The sequence below is a fragment of the Schistocerca nitens genome, chromosome 2, assembly GCF_023898315.1.
Source record: "Schistocerca nitens isolate TAMUIC-IGC-003100 chromosome 2, iqSchNite1.1, whole genome shotgun sequence".
NCBI lineage: Eukaryota > Metazoa > Arthropoda > Insecta > Orthoptera > Acrididae > Schistocerca > Schistocerca nitens.
The window spans coordinates 354,732,811-354,748,514 of record NC_064615.1 but is presented as its reverse complement, the minus strand read 5'-3'; the positions used below and the strand labels follow the sequence as shown (position 1 = coordinate 354,748,514).

Genomic DNA, 15,704 nt, shown 5'->3' with positions numbered 1-15,704 from the left:
ATACCAGTCTCAAGAAACCCAACGAAACTATTTGTTTCTGAAGTTTTAAAATATATTTTTCATTGAACAATACTGAAAGCTTCTTCAGTTAATCTGTCAAAGATGTGTCTATATACAGACCAGTATTAACATCCACATTTACAATAAAATTCACAATCTAAAGCAGGGATTGTACAAATCTTGCACCTAGCAAAGTAATAATAAATGATCATAAGTATTAATATTCTTATTCCAGTAATTTTTGATATTCCAAAAATTGTATGTACAAACCGGACAAACAATTCAAGAACTGCTCGAATACATCCATACATCATATATTTCCATCCGTATGCACTGAGCATAACACGCAGATAGCTTGGACTTCTATTCTTCTTCACTGCCCTTCTGCAGTCTTGTTTCCACAACCTGTAATATATTGGGACCTGCTATTAATAATGTAATTAAATATTATAAGATAAATTGAAGACAATGTACAACATGTAAATGAACTAAAAACAATACAGAAGAAAATAGAAGAAATAAAAGATGACACGTGGAAAAAAGTGATGGGCAATGAATACTACTTCTTCAATAGCCAATTGATTTCTAGTGCCAGATACCTCATCTTATGCAAGTAACTGACCTAATACTGGGCAATAGTTTTTTACTTACATATATGTACATCAATAGTTAGGGTTTCTTTTCACAGCATTTTCATTTGGAAGACACTAAGAATAACTACTTACATGCAGTCATTAAACACTCATACATACATTTGGTACATACCTTTCAAATCTTTCACCCAACAGTGATGATTTGTGCTCTTTCAGGGGTGCATACAGGTCTTCAATTTCGATGTCTCTCTTTAAGCCTGTTTTGAACGTTTTCAATGTCCACCTGAAATACATATTTCAGTATGTACATTAAACTTAAATCTTTCTAGGAAAACAAAACACAGACTTTTACAATGATCAAGCTGTATTTGTGCAGTAGCACACAAGGAACTCCATGCATGGGTAGTTTACATCCTTCATACAGTAATTGCTTTCCCTGGTGTGAAAGTGAATTAAAATACCCACAAAGGTAAATCACAACACTAGTGACTCATAGTCTGTGATAATCTTTGTAAATTCAGTATAAGCTGCACAGAATGACAGATTTATTAATTTATGTTCCGTTTTTAGCAACTCCCATGCTGCCTTACCTACTTACCAGCAATCTGCAGCTAAGCAATATGTACTGTTCAATACAGTATGCTTTTAATGTCTTTTTAAATATTTTATTTTATTTATTTTTTGTTAATTAAGTTGAATGAAGCTTCTACTCTACGGATAAGGATCAAGCTAGTTGTACAATATTTTCAAATACTTTTTCTTAATCACTATAACAGACTGACAGATGTACACAAATAGTGCAATTAAGACTATTTGCAGCACACTCTCTTACTATTTTAGTTGTATATCTTAATGTCCCTGTTTAAAAATTGAAAGCTGTTTACCCACAAAAAAAAAAAAAAAAACCCATAGCTAAGGACTGAGTGCAAACAGTAAAAATTACACTTCACTGTTTGTTAAAAATTGGTGACAGGGTTCTAAAAGTACACTGAAGGCATTCTCTTTGTTAATATCTTTACAGATGTGTTCCTTCCATTTGAACTGACAGTCCACATTCATTCCTAAAAACTTTGTGTTTGTTATACAGCCTATTCAATTATTGTCTGTCTTTGATTTGACAACATTATTTTCCCTCTTCAAGTTGGAATTAATGGTGCTGTTTTTTTCCCTCATCAAAAACTCACAAGACCTCACCTGATATTTCTACCACAGGAGTTCTGCTTCTTAATCTGAGACTTCAGTGCTAATGTCATCACATAATTTTTCACTCCATCTAATATTATCTGACTAATTACTGATGTACAAAATGTTCTTATAAAATTTTAATTATCATCTTGTAAAAATAAGATTAGATGATTAATAATTTTTTGTTTGCTTGCACCACTTGTCTACAGTCCCGGTACACATTGAAATCCCCTCTGACAACATAGTTGCAAAATGCTGAGGAGCCAAAATAAAATGGCACAGCCCATTGATAAAGTGAAATGCTGTCCAGTAAAGAAGAATACAACAGAGTCCAACCTCGAGTGACTAAAGGTAGTGAACTTGAGAATCAGATGGAAAAAAGGCAGTTACTGTAATAAGGTTACAAACCCTGAAAACAGCATAAAGGTAATGGCAATTCCACTCGGAAATCCACAATGAAGTGCAACATACTTTTGCTTGCTGACAGCCGTGGAAGAAAGTTACATGATACTGAGTGGTGCAGCATGGGGAAGAGAAGGGGGGCAGAGGGGCCTCGGCCCTGGGCAGCGAGGAAGTGGGAGACGGAAAGGAGCGGCCTAGTTGGGTAATCCTGTCAGAAGCACCAGGCCATGGTCGTTACATCAAATAACTGTAATGTCATTGGGACCACATAGGTACTTATGCAGAATTTCATGCCAATTGGACAAGTGGAAGTGGTTCAAAATTTAGTTATAAGATTTGATCTAAACAAATATCCCACAAACTAGGGTTACTTGAAACCTTATGTTTATTCTGAGCCTGAAATGGACAAATGTTGCAGTCTATTGACAGAGGCAACAGTTTCTGATGAGTTAGTAGTATGAGTTTCTGATATGTAGCATCTTTAGTACAGACACCTACAGGCTCTGTTCTGGTTCTTTTGTCACAGTGGGAAAAAAATAAGAAGAAGATTGTTTGGTTTAGTCCTCAAACTTTTGTCTATACATGCAATTTCAAAGGATGCAGATTGTTGGTACTTTTTCTTACTATCAAATTTCATACCTTTTACAGCTTTATCATAGTCTGTTGAATATTTTTTATAAAATAAACCACATAAACAGACCAATTTAAAATTTTGTCAACATAGCAAGCAACAGTAGGCTACTTGAGCTCACTATTTTTCTCTTGTGATTTGCACTCAAGAAACCCTGAACCACTTTTCTAACCTTCAGATGTGATATTAATGTGGGCTCAAGTAGCCTGTAAAATGCATTCATGTACAAAACTATACTTCTGTTTGTAAAATGTAGTTTATTAAAACTTTTTCTAATAATTATCAAAAAGAATTTGAGCATGTTCTAATCAAATGTGCTTGGAGCTCGCCAACAGGGACTGGAAATGGCCAACACTGAAGGATATTTCATTTTTCTCTTGCGATACACTGCTGCACATTTGTGCCCACCATCCATTTGCTATAGCAGACAATCTCGCACTGTAGCAGGTGATGTATCGCCTGACAAAAGAAAAAAGCCGCATCAGGAACTGTATGCGTCTGAGGACAAGAGTTTTCTCTGCCAAGTGCCTCTTTACTGCACCATGTGGCTTTTTCCCCTAAAGCATGGTGCAGGAATCATTCCCAACTCCCAGTACTTCCTGCACCAACAATGAACTGTCCACACAACAAGTGCAAGTTCTTAAATGTTCCTTTGGTGTTAAATTTATGTTCAAGTTATTTCATTGATAGAACTTAACAGTTTGCCATGGTGTTACCAAATAGGTGCAGGATCCATGAAGACATCAACAATGAGTCAGTTTTGCATGTCTACAAAGCGAACAACATTGCAAGCTCCCATGACTCCTTTGCAGAACTAGTGGGCAAAACTGATAACATATTTCAGAGGAACTTTATTCAGCAACCACTTGAGGATCTCATGTCCTGAGAATGGAGTATCCCACTCACAAAGCCTGTTAAATTCTAGTGAGTGAAGCAAGATATAGTCTCTTTTATGAGTTCTATGCAAAGCCCTGTGGTGCAACACGTGTAGCTGTTAGAGACTGAAATTTCCAATCATGTAAGATTAGCTTCCCCTACAGTACCTCAAGTTGTTTATTTGTATTTTGTATTTGCTTTAATCACTGTGTTAGATTAGTTTCACTTGTGGCACCTCAAGTTCATTTATTTGTATATTGTATTTTGCTTTGATCACTGTGTTACATTAGATATGTTTATGGTATCTCCAAGTTCATTTATTTGTATTTACATATTTTCTTGATCACTGTGTTATATTATCCCCATTTACTACACTCCATGAACATTAACAGTGTTTCTTATATTGTCTTTAAAAAAAACTAGTTTCCAACACACCTATGTGCATCCCATGTGTGTACTCATAACAGCTTCATGAGTGGTGGGTATTACTGGACTGATTAAATAGAGACTTTCTGTTCATCTGTTCATACACATTTTAGTGGGCATTTACCTTTGTAAATGAGCTCTGCAGTTAATTCTGCTTGTTAACACTCCAATAAAGGAACTGTTCAGTATTCAAATGTCTGTCCATTTTACCCTCCACACCTAGCAAACCCATGGGCAACCCCCGTCCCTCCAGGCCAAGCTGCACATCACGACAGGCCGCACCAAGTCGCTGCTGATGTCATGCCCCCACCAATTGTCAAGCGCTTGACACACTGGCACACTACTCCACCGTTCCAGTGCACAACACAGTGAGTGAAGTGTCAGGTCAGGATGAATCGATCCCTGCTTGCCATTACCTTTGAGTCGAGCCCTGGCTGTCAACCAACCCACCTACAAACCCCCCCCCTATACATCTGCCCTCTTCGGGCCCATCAGTGCATATGGCTGAGTTTCACACTTTCTTCCACCACTGTGCACATATTTGCAGGCTCCTCAAGTACCAGTGACACCACACAATTCACCCTAATGGTTGTGCACCTCCAGCCTTTGGATGATGTGGAGGTGCATGACATCGTCACAAGCCTGCCACAGTCAAGCAGATTTGGTGCCCTGAAAGTCAGGCTAAATATGTAGCTGTCTGAATCAGAAATGCATTGCATGCATGTACTATTTTCATCAGAGGAGTGCACCAACATGCGGCCCTTACTGCTCCTCCATTACCTCCATGCACTTGATGAGTCTACAATACATGAATTGGGTCATGTGCGTGTCTGATGCAGTCCGCACCATATTAGCCATGAAGGTCTATACAAATGTTGATGTGGCAGCCATCGTGGTGAACAGTGTCTTTGAGTCTCTCTTCTCCCTCACCCAGGCTCCCATGCCAGAGCACCGAGATAGGCCATCATTTATATATCCCTATCGCTTCTTTCCCTCTGGTGAACCATCATCCTTCTCCTGTCCATACTAACATAGTAGGTAACCTTCCATCGTCAAATGGCCACCGCTACATCCTCATCATTATCAACAGTTTCACTCGGTAGCTGGAAACTGTCCTGCTGGCCGACATCACATGGACACAATGGCCAAGGCTTTCACGGATGCCTAGGTCTTGCATTTTGGGCATCTCTGCCGTGTGATGATGGAACATGGATTACAATCATGTCTTGCCTGTTTAAAATGCTCACCAAAACTTACTGTGCACTTATCCATTTTAAGACAAGTTAACACCCTGCCACTAACAGCATGGTGATGAGATTCCACAGGACCCTAAAAGCTGCACTTACCCATCAATCCATAACTTGGTCTACCGCCCTGCCACTAGTTCTCCTAGGCTTTTGAATGGCCCACAAAACTGACCTGAGTGTGTCTGGCACCACAGTGTGTAACAGCAACCACTCGCTGTCCCAAGCAACTTCATCAAGCCACAGTTCCTGTTGGCCACCACCAGCACCCTGGCATCTGTACACCAGCTCCACAACTTCACGACATGCCTGGACCTGGCAATCCTGCAATACTACAGCAAGCACAGCTCTTTCATGCATTGGAGCCTCCACATATGCACACATATCTTGCTCTGAATGAACACCAGGCAGCCAGCTATCCTGCAGTACACTGGCCTACACCTTGTGCTGAAGTGTGGGGAGCAGACCTTTTCTATCCATCTCTGCAGTGCTGCCAGCACAGTATCCATTGATTGATTGAAGATGGCATGTACGTTCTACCTCCCCAGCCCTTGTGCACCACCAGTTGTTAGTACTGCGATGGCACCAAATGACAAAAATGGTACCCCAGGCAATGCCACTGAACAGCACTTGGGATCCAAGAGTGGAGGCCACCCCACCATTCATACCACCCTATATCCCAGCAGAACTGCCCACAACACTCACTGCCTAACCCTCACCACCAGACCCATCCTCTGACATCGTGCCTGACTCGCAAGGTGCCACACCAAGCATTCAACACAGGGGCACCAGTTAAAACCAAACAAAAAGAAAAAAGAAAAACACACACAACTCCCAATCCCAGGGGATAAAGACTAAACAATTCCCAATCCCTGGGGAAAGAGGAGTTGAGTTGAAATTACAAGCTGGGTTAGTCAAGTTCTATACAGGGTGATTCACTAACCATTTCCACCAGAAATAACTATGAAAGTATGATAGGAGCTGAAAAGCTTGTGAAACAAATGTTGCATGGGACAACAGGGGCCATAATATGACACTGGGTTTTTGTTCCTAGGTGAGGTCACATCAGAGATATGAAGGTCAACTTTGTTTTTTTAAATGGGATGCTATAGTTTGCTACTTATTTTCTGATAGCAGCTATCAAGACAAATCCAATGATGTGTAACAGTAAGTTCGTTGAAGGCCAACAAAGGTCAAAAAGGCGGCATCAACGTCCATTTACAGAAGGTGTTCAAAGTGATGATTATTGGTATCAATACAGTGCTGCAATTTTCTTATCATGGATTGAGTGGTATTCCTTATCACTTTGGCACTTATCGAAGCACATGCTTTGACAATTCTCTCCTGTATATCATGCAAATAGTAAATATTTGCCGAATATGGTGTATCCATCTAACGTGCCATTGACATGTAAACACCATTCGATGGTTTTGCAATTCAGCACTAATGGTAAGACTAGTATCGTCAAATCAAGCGAACGTGAATGATGTGTTCCTTTGAAGAACAGTTGATATGCTTCTCATTTATGGAGAATGCCAACGAAACTCAGTGAGAGCTAGAGATTTATACGCTGAAAGATATTCTCAACGCACTCACCCTATGTGTATGATAAATTGAGAACAACTGGATCATTAATGCATCAGAAACACCCTCCAGCAAAGGAAAGTTACTAATGAGGAAATGGAAATTGGTACTCTTGCCACTGTGGTTTGAGATCATTGTGTCAGTTCACGTCAAATCGCAAGGGAATCTGGCATGAGCCAGAGTAGTGTTATTCTTGTTCTGCATCGCCATAAATATCATCCTTACCATATCAGTCTCCACCAAGAATAAACTGGTACGAATTGTATGGGTCACATTGAATTTGCCGATGGGCTCAACTTCAGATTCAGAGGGATGACACATTTATTAATTTGATTTTATTTACTGATGAGGCTACATTCACGAACCATGGAAATGTTAATTTGCATAACATGCATTATTGGGCAACTGGAAATCCATGTTGGCTGTGGCAAGTTGCACACCAAAAACCGTGGTTGGTGAATGTATGGTGTGGGATTCTGGAGCAAAGAATTATAGGCCCCTATTTCATTGAAGGAAATCTTAATGGTAGGAAGTACACCACATTCCTGCAAGAAACATTAGGTCTATTATTGGAAGAAATACCTTTAGGAACAAGGAACAGAATGTGGTATCAACATGATGGGTGTCTGGTACATTTTTCACTGATGGCTAGAAATGAGCAGCAGAGACAATTCCCAAATCGTTGGACTGGACGTGGAGGAGATGTGTCATGTCTGACTCATTCACCAGACTTGACAAACTAGATTTTTTCTTTTGGGGATTCATAAAAGACATTGTTTATAAAGACATTCCAACTACACCTGAAGATATGCAAGAGAGAATTGTCAGAGCATGTGCTTCGATAAATGCCAGTGTGATAAGGAATACCACTCAATCCACGATAAGAAGATTGCAGCACTGCATTGATACCAATTGTCTTCACTTCGAACACCTTCTGTAAATGGACGTTCATGCCACCTTTGTGATCTTCATTGACCTTCAAAAACCTTACTGTTACACATCATTTGATTCATCTCGATAGCCACTATCAGAAAATAAGTACCAAACTATAGCATCCCATTAAAAAAAAAAAAAAAGTTGACCTTCATATCTCTGAGGCGACCCCACCTAGCAACAAAGAACCAACATCATATTATGGCCCCTGTTGTGCCAAGCAACTTATGTCCCACAAACTTTTCAGCTTCTATCATACTTTCAGAGTTATTAAAGTTTCAAATCAGAAATCCTAAATCTTAGGAAACAACCCCACTGTGAATCAATAGCACAGTCAGCACATGTAAGTGAGCCTCCTGGAACATCATTAACAAATACTGAAAAACATTTATGAACACAGAAAGGGAAAGCAATAAATATCAGACATGGAGATCGCAAAAGCAAAAAACTGTTTGTCACATTCTTAACAAGGATGTTATCTCTGCCACTGCCACCATAATTCCAGTCACAGACCCACTCAACATCCTGATACACAGCTAACTTTGAATGTGAAGAAACCAGAGAACAATACATAAGCAAAATAATTCTGCACTAAAAAATAAACACTCAAGCTTGATACTGCAGTGCCTTTGTTGTTCAGAATTACAATACAAAATTCCTTCCAACATGCACGCATGTCCAAAGGAACAAGTAGTGTGGCAACTACAGCCATTATGAAATACATGAAACATATTCACAGTTGCAAATAGGGACAACCATCAGCCATCAGCTGTATAATGGTATGACAACAATGAAAATTTGTGCAAGACTGGGACTTGAACCCAGATTTCCTGTTTATCGTGAGTGGTTGCCTTACCATTAGGCTATACGAGCATGCTTGAGGGCTGACAACATTTGGAGTTTGGGTATGGGCACAGAGCATGCTCAGATAGCCTAATGGTAAAGTGAGTGCTCGTGAAAGCAGGAAATCTGGGTTCGAGTCCCGGTCTGTCACAAATTTCCATTATCATAATTCCATTATACAGCTGATGGTTGTCTGTATTCGCAACTGCAAATACATTTCATGTAAACACCCTTTCCAGCACAGAAATCAAAAAATGCACAAATGTTGTGATTCAACTAATTACATTTCTCGTCAACTCCAGCATCTCAAAGAAGGTACATTTCCCAATGCACTGAAGAGGAGCATTATTAGACCAGTGCACTAAATAGAATCAAAGGAGGAAAAATAAAACTGCAGACCAATATCACTGATTCCTGTGCATAGTACAATATTTGAGTCAGTGATGCTGGCACAGCTTAATGACCTTTTTGCAGACAACAGTCTTCTCATATAAAGATCACAGCACCACAGCAGCTGTCACAGAATTTTTGCACAGTGTCTCTATTTATCAAAATGAAGAAAAAACACCGTGGGATTATTGTTAGATCTCACAAAAACTTTTCATCTGGTAAACCATGTACTTCTCTTGCAGAAACTATGTCATGAATATCTCTCTCTCTCTCTCTCTCTCTCTCTCTCTCTCTCTCACTCACTCACTCACTCACTCACTCACTCACACACACACACACACACACACATTGAGAGGGGGGGATGAAATGATCATATGGAATTTTGAGCAGAGAGACCCCGTCTAGTGTTGTTGGGGTTGAGAGAGTGAGAGGAGGGGGGTGGGGGACTTTCTTATAATTTCTAATGAAGTCAGCTGTTGTAAAATAGGCGCAACTTCATTTTAAAATTACAGTAACAGTACAAATATGTGCACCCAGCAACATTTAATTTTATTAAATTCATTCCCACCATGCCCTTCACAGATAGGCAATATCTCCCAGACCTAGTCCGCAAACAGGTCTCCAGTGCAAATTTTCCACACACAACCCCAATCCTCCCACCACCCCCAAAATCAGCCACAAAGGAATGTTCCCTTTCTCACTTTGTACTATCACAGACTGGAACAACTGAACCACATCCTTCGTTAAGGCTTTGATTACCTATGATAATGCACTGAAATGAGGGACATCCTGCCTGAGATACTTCCCACACCCACTAAAGTGGTGTTCTGCCACCTACCCAATCTCTGCAACATCCTAGTCCATCCATAAGCCACTGCCAATCCCAACCCCTTGCCACAAGGCTCATATCACTGTGGAAGACCAAGACGCAAGACCTGCCAAATCTATCCACCCAGCACTTACTGTTTCAGTCCTGTCACAGGTTTAGCCTACCCCATCAGGGGCCAGGCCACCTGTGAAAGGAGCCATGCCATTTACCAGCTCTACTGCAATCACTGCACAGCTTTTTGTACTGGTGTGACTACCAATCACCTGTCCACCAGGAAGAACAGCCACCACCAAACTGTCGCCAAGAGCGGCCAATCTGTGGTACAACATGCAGCTCAACATAATGCATTTGATTTCAATGGCTGCTTCACTATCCTAGCCATCTGAATCATTCTCTCCACCACCAGCTTTTCTGAACTGTGCAGATGGGAGTTATCTTTGCAAAGTATTCTCCGCTCCTGTAATTATCCCGGCCTCAACCTACAGGAACATATGTCCCCACACCCTCCACCCAACAGTTTCTACCCCCTCTGTCCTATCATCTCTTCCCCATTCTCATCTCCCACCCTGTTTATTTGCTGCCCCCTGTCAATGCATCTGCCCATCTTTCCCAGCTCCTCTCCCTTTTTGCTCATTTTTTTCCCCACCTCCTTGCCCCATAATCTCCTCATGCTGTGCCTGTTGGCATTCTAGTACCATACCTAGCACATACCATCAGGCAGCGTTCGTCTCTCCCCCCACCCATACACTACTATCCCCTCCCCTTCTCTGTCCCCTTCAGGTTGCTGCTTGCATCCCACATGATATTTGCATTCTGGCTCGAGATGCTGGAGTTGCCTGTCATGTGTGAACGAAGTGTGCTTGCTTGTGTGTATGAATGGTGTGTGTTCTTATTTGCTGATGAAGGCTGTGGCTGAAAGCTTTATGTAAGTGTCTTTCAATTGTGCCTATCTGCAACTTAACATGTCTTCTTTACAGTAAGTAGCAATCTGTCCTTTCCTACATTGTTGCAAATATTAATAGTTATTATCTAACTGTTATAAAAATATTTACTGTTATATGAACAGAAAGCAGAGAGTATTCTGAAATACACTCTTCTTTGTTGTCTAAGACTCTCTTCCTATCAAAAGTTGGGACAATTTCCTGATTCCAAGACCATTCAGAACTTGGAAAATTGTTGACCATCATTTTATAAACCCTCTTTATTACTGCAGAAATTCTATCAAAGATTGTTGGATAGTGAACAAGGATATCCTCTGCCTGAGAGCTTTGTAACAAAGAGTACTGTAATAACCTCCTAACTGAGGATCTGCGTAACAATATTATGAAAAGGAAAGTTGCTACTCACCATATAGTAGAGATGGTGAGTAGCAGATAGGCACAACAAAAAGACTCTTACAATTAAAGCTTTTGGCAGTTAAGGCCTGCATCAATAATAGATGACACACACACACACACACACACACACACACACACACACACACACACACTCTCATGCAAATGCAACTTCCACACACAAGTGCAGTCTCAGTCAACTGAAACCCCACTGCGAGCATCAGCACTAGTGCATGATGGGAGTGGTGACTGGGTGGGGGAAAGAAGGGGGCTGGGGTTGAGGAGGGGGAGGGATAGTATGGTGGGGCTGGTGGACAGTGAAGTGCTGCAGGTTAGATGGAGGGGAGGGGAGAGATGGGGAGAGGGGGGGAAGTAGCGGAAAAGGAGAGAAATAAAAAGTCTGGGTGTGATGGTGAAATGACGACTGTGTAGTGCTAGAACGGGAACAGGGAAGAGTCTGGACAGGTGAGGACAGTGACTTATGAAGGTTGAAGCCAGGAGGGTTACGGGAACTTAGGATGCATTGCAGCGAAAGTTCCCACCTGCGCAATTCAGAAAAGCTGGTGTTGGTGGGAAGGATCCATATGGCAGAGGCTGTGAAGCAGTCATTGAAATGAAGGATATCATATTTGGCAACTGAATGACCTTCTCCGCCAGGGTTACAATTAACTCTCGTCATGCCCTGAAATGAGAAATGTCCTGCCCACTATCCTTCCCACCCCTCCCACACTGGTGTTCCACCCTCCACCGAACCTACACAATATACTCATCCATCCTTACACAACCCCTGCTCCCATTCCCTTACGTCATGGCTCATACCCCTGTAATAGATCTAGATGCAAGACCCGTCCCGTACATCCTCCCACCACCACCTACTTCAGTCCGGTCACTAACATCACCTATCTCATCAAAGGCAGGATGACTACCTGTGAAACCAGTCATGTGATCTACAAATTAACCTGCAACCACTGTACTGCATTCTATGTAGGCATGACAACCAATAAGCTGTCTGTCTGCATGAATGGCCACCGACCAACTGTGGCCAAGCAACGAGTGGACCACCCTGTTGCTGAACATATTGCCAAACATGATATCCTTCATTTCAATGACTGCTTCACAGCCTGTGCCATATGGAACCTTCCCACCAACACCAGCTTTTCTGACTTGCGCAGGTGGGAACTTTCGCTGCAATGCATCATACGTTCCTGTAACCCTCCTGGCCTCGACCTTCGTTAGTCGCTGTCCTCACCCATCCAGCCTCTTCCCTGTTCCCATTCCAGCACTAGACAGCCATCATTCAACCATCACTTCCAGTATTTTTATTTCTCTCCTTTTCTACTACTCCCCCCCCCCTGCCCCCCTCCCCACCTCTCCCCTGCCTGCCATCTAACCTGCGGCATTTCACTGTCAGCCACCCCGACCATACTATACCTCCTATCCCAGCCACATCCTCCTCCTTACCCCTATCCAGTCACCACTCCCATCATGCACTGGTGCTGCTGCTCGCAGTGTGGTTTCAGTTGCCTGAGACTGCATTTGTGTATGTGTGTGTGTGTGTGTGTGTGTGTGTGTGTGTGTGTGTGTGTGTGTGTGTGTGTGTGTGTGTGTGTGTCATCTATTCTTGATGCAGGCCATAATGACTGAAAGCTTTAACTGTAAGAGTCTTTTTGTTGTGCCTATCTGTGACTCAGCATCTCCCCTACTTGCCAAGTAGCAACTTTCGTTTTCATAATATTGCTACATTCCATCCTGGATTTTCCATTGTTTGAGGATCTGAATAGCTTCTTTTGTCATATCGTATCAAGTTTCAGCAGCACTTGGTGAAGCTTTTTGATTGCTTTTCATCATTTTCAGATTTTCTTTGCACCTCCAATAACATCAAAAAGAAAAAGTGTTAGACATGTTTTTTTCTGTACAGACTGACTCTTCGTTATATATTTTTTCAGTTTACAGAAAAATGCAAACTTTTTTGAAGTCAGTAGGATTCAGTCACATATTCAGTCACATATTTACTTCATACAATGACTGCTAGGTGACAAGAAAGACATTTTATAAATAAAGTACCGTATCTGGACACTTAACAAAAATGTAGTGTAACTACTTACACAGGAACTGAAGTGTCTTATGCTTGAATGTAACATATTAATATCATTAAATTACATGTTTCTAGAGATGAACAATTATTTTTGTCTATTCTCTCTATCACGAATAAAAATATTGGATTCCCTTACCAGAATGTGAGTGCAGAGAGTGGGTTTGCTGAACCCCTCGGGTGTGGTATGGCATCAGTGTCCTCCTTCTCATTCATTGTTGCACTCTGAAAGTCATAAAATTCTCTTTGTTAGTAACTTAACCTTAATATAAATTTGAAAGTATGTGACCATCCCCACAAAACAAATAAAAAAATTAAAATGGGATAAACACGTAAAAATACATCTAAACATTATATTTGCTTTTGTGTCCAACACTTAAGTCCAGTTCATCTAAATGGGAATGACGATCTGTAAGAAAACAATCAAAATGGAGATTGTGTTACTCTTCATAACAGAATTTAAAATTTCTGTTGCAGAAGGTTTCAGAGGCAGTCATATAATTGCGAATAAACAGTGCAAAAGAACTTTCAAGTTCTGTTTTGCCTGTTCCTATAGCTCACTTTGTCAATGATTGAAATGTCATCACTTAGACAATGAATTTTATCAAGTTCACAATGAGCTTAAAAAAGCTATAAAATTACAAGCAGATAGCATGCATAGCCACTACTTACCTTTAGATGGCAACAGTCTAAGTAATGCTACTAGACACATTTAAAAAAGCTATCCTAGCTTTCAGAACTGTTGGTTCCTTGCTCAGGGTGGAAAGAGGAATATATTGGAGAAGACTGAAAAGGAGGGGTAGATCATTTAGAGGCCAGTATGAAAGGGATGCAGCTGTTGTGAAGTTGAGAGACTCAAAGTTGAAGAGCGAAGCAGCAGAGGAAGTAGGAGGTCAAAGATACTACATTACTTTTTACTAGGTCTGCATCATTTACCAGTCATGACTGAACAGATTGTGTCAAATTTTCATTCTTTATCACTGTGACAGTTTCAGTCCAGAGATGACAGAAGGGCAAAGCAAGAAGTAAACATGGAATAAGGGAAAGAGAAATTAATTTTTGACATTGAATGGTGAAGAACTAGATACAAAGCAGAAAAAAGACTGGGAAAAACCAAAAGTGGTTCCAGAAGAATGCGGTTGAGGAGATAAAGTAAACGGCACCTAAGAGTATATTCCCAAAATAGAGACATAAAAATATAAAATAGTAGAAAAGGATGAGGGAGATGGTGCTAATGGAGGTTAAATCTAGGGAGGTGTCAGGACGCGATGACATGTTGGTTGGTAAGCTCTCATCTCTAGAGTTCACAGAAACTAGTATTGGAGGGTAGGATCTAAGTAGCGCTTGGGGTCCTTGAGTCAAGATGTACAGCATGCTCAGTAACTGGGTGTCCTCAAGGTGGACAGTTCTTCTATGTCCATGTGTGAACTTACCAAGTTTAGTGGTGAATATTCATATATAAAATGTGACACAATGAAGACATGCAAGTGTGTAAAGATCTGTTGCACAGTCTTTGATGTTGTTGGATTTATCTGTGTTGAGGCAAGAGTAAGTGGTAATGGATGGGCACATAGGGCTGCTGAAGTATCAACTGTTACTGATAACTCTTATATTCCTATAAGCTTTTCATAATCCCTCCATCATGTCAATTTTGTTGTATTATATTATCTAACTAAATAGATTTAATGTTTTTTTACAAATCTGCTCTCATGAAATCTGATATATTTTTATGTTTTCATTATGTTCAGTTTTTCTGAAGGACACCAGGATACTGTTCGCCTGCAGAGTTCTTTTCAGTATTGTGATTTGTTTTATTGCAGTTTCTGTTATTAGGGATAACACTAGTTCTTCATCATATGCCATAACATAATATTGAGGTTCCTATGTTTATAGCACAATTTCTTTTCTTGATTTACAGTACTTCAGATCATGCTCCTATTCACAAATTAGGCTACATTCTAGCTCTTAAAAGAAAAGGGTAGGGTAGGGTAAAACTGGAAATAAATAAATTCTGCAATCAAAAACCTGTTTAAATTTGAAAAGCACCAATTACCTATCAGGAAAATAGTGTGTTTAATGGGGTATTTCATTGTATCTACAAAACTGCACATTTTTGTTAATAGCCACATCAGTGTCTTCTACTATTTTCAATATAGATGTCCTATCATTAAATTTGTATATCTGAACTGCAGTTTCTTAAGAATTAGAATAAATAACTGTCCCTTCTGAAATTTTACTTGATACTATGTGACCACACAATCTGCCTGTTCCTAAGCACGCTACCACACTGGGATGCCACAGCAGATCTGCTGGCAGAGATGCCAGACAGAAGCAAGGGACAC

At 40.6% G+C, this 15,704-nt stretch overlaps 1 protein-coding gene across 2 annotated transcripts in view; it reads right to left on the bottom strand.

Moving 5' to 3' along the window:
- The window catches only part of LOC126236177 (probable multidrug resistance-associated protein lethal(2)03659), a 298,489-nt gene that overhangs the window by 219,024 nt on the left and 63,761 nt on the right, over nucleotides 1-15,704 (bottom strand). The window contains exons 2-4 of one of the 2 annotated variants that reach the window (XM_049945273.1): nucleotides 13,502-13,587; nucleotides 766-876; nucleotides 271-405 (exon numbers count right to left, since the gene is read on the bottom strand). In XM_049945273.1, coding sequence (XP_049801230.1) covers nucleotides 271-405; nucleotides 766-876; nucleotides 13,502-13,578 — 323 coding nt within the window. In that variant the 5' untranslated portion in view covers nucleotides 13,579-13,587. Of the gene's footprint in view, nucleotides 1-270; nucleotides 406-765; nucleotides 877-13,501; nucleotides 13,588-15,704 lie in introns of those variants that run through there. The other variant, XM_049945274.1, reaches the window with a different exon arrangement.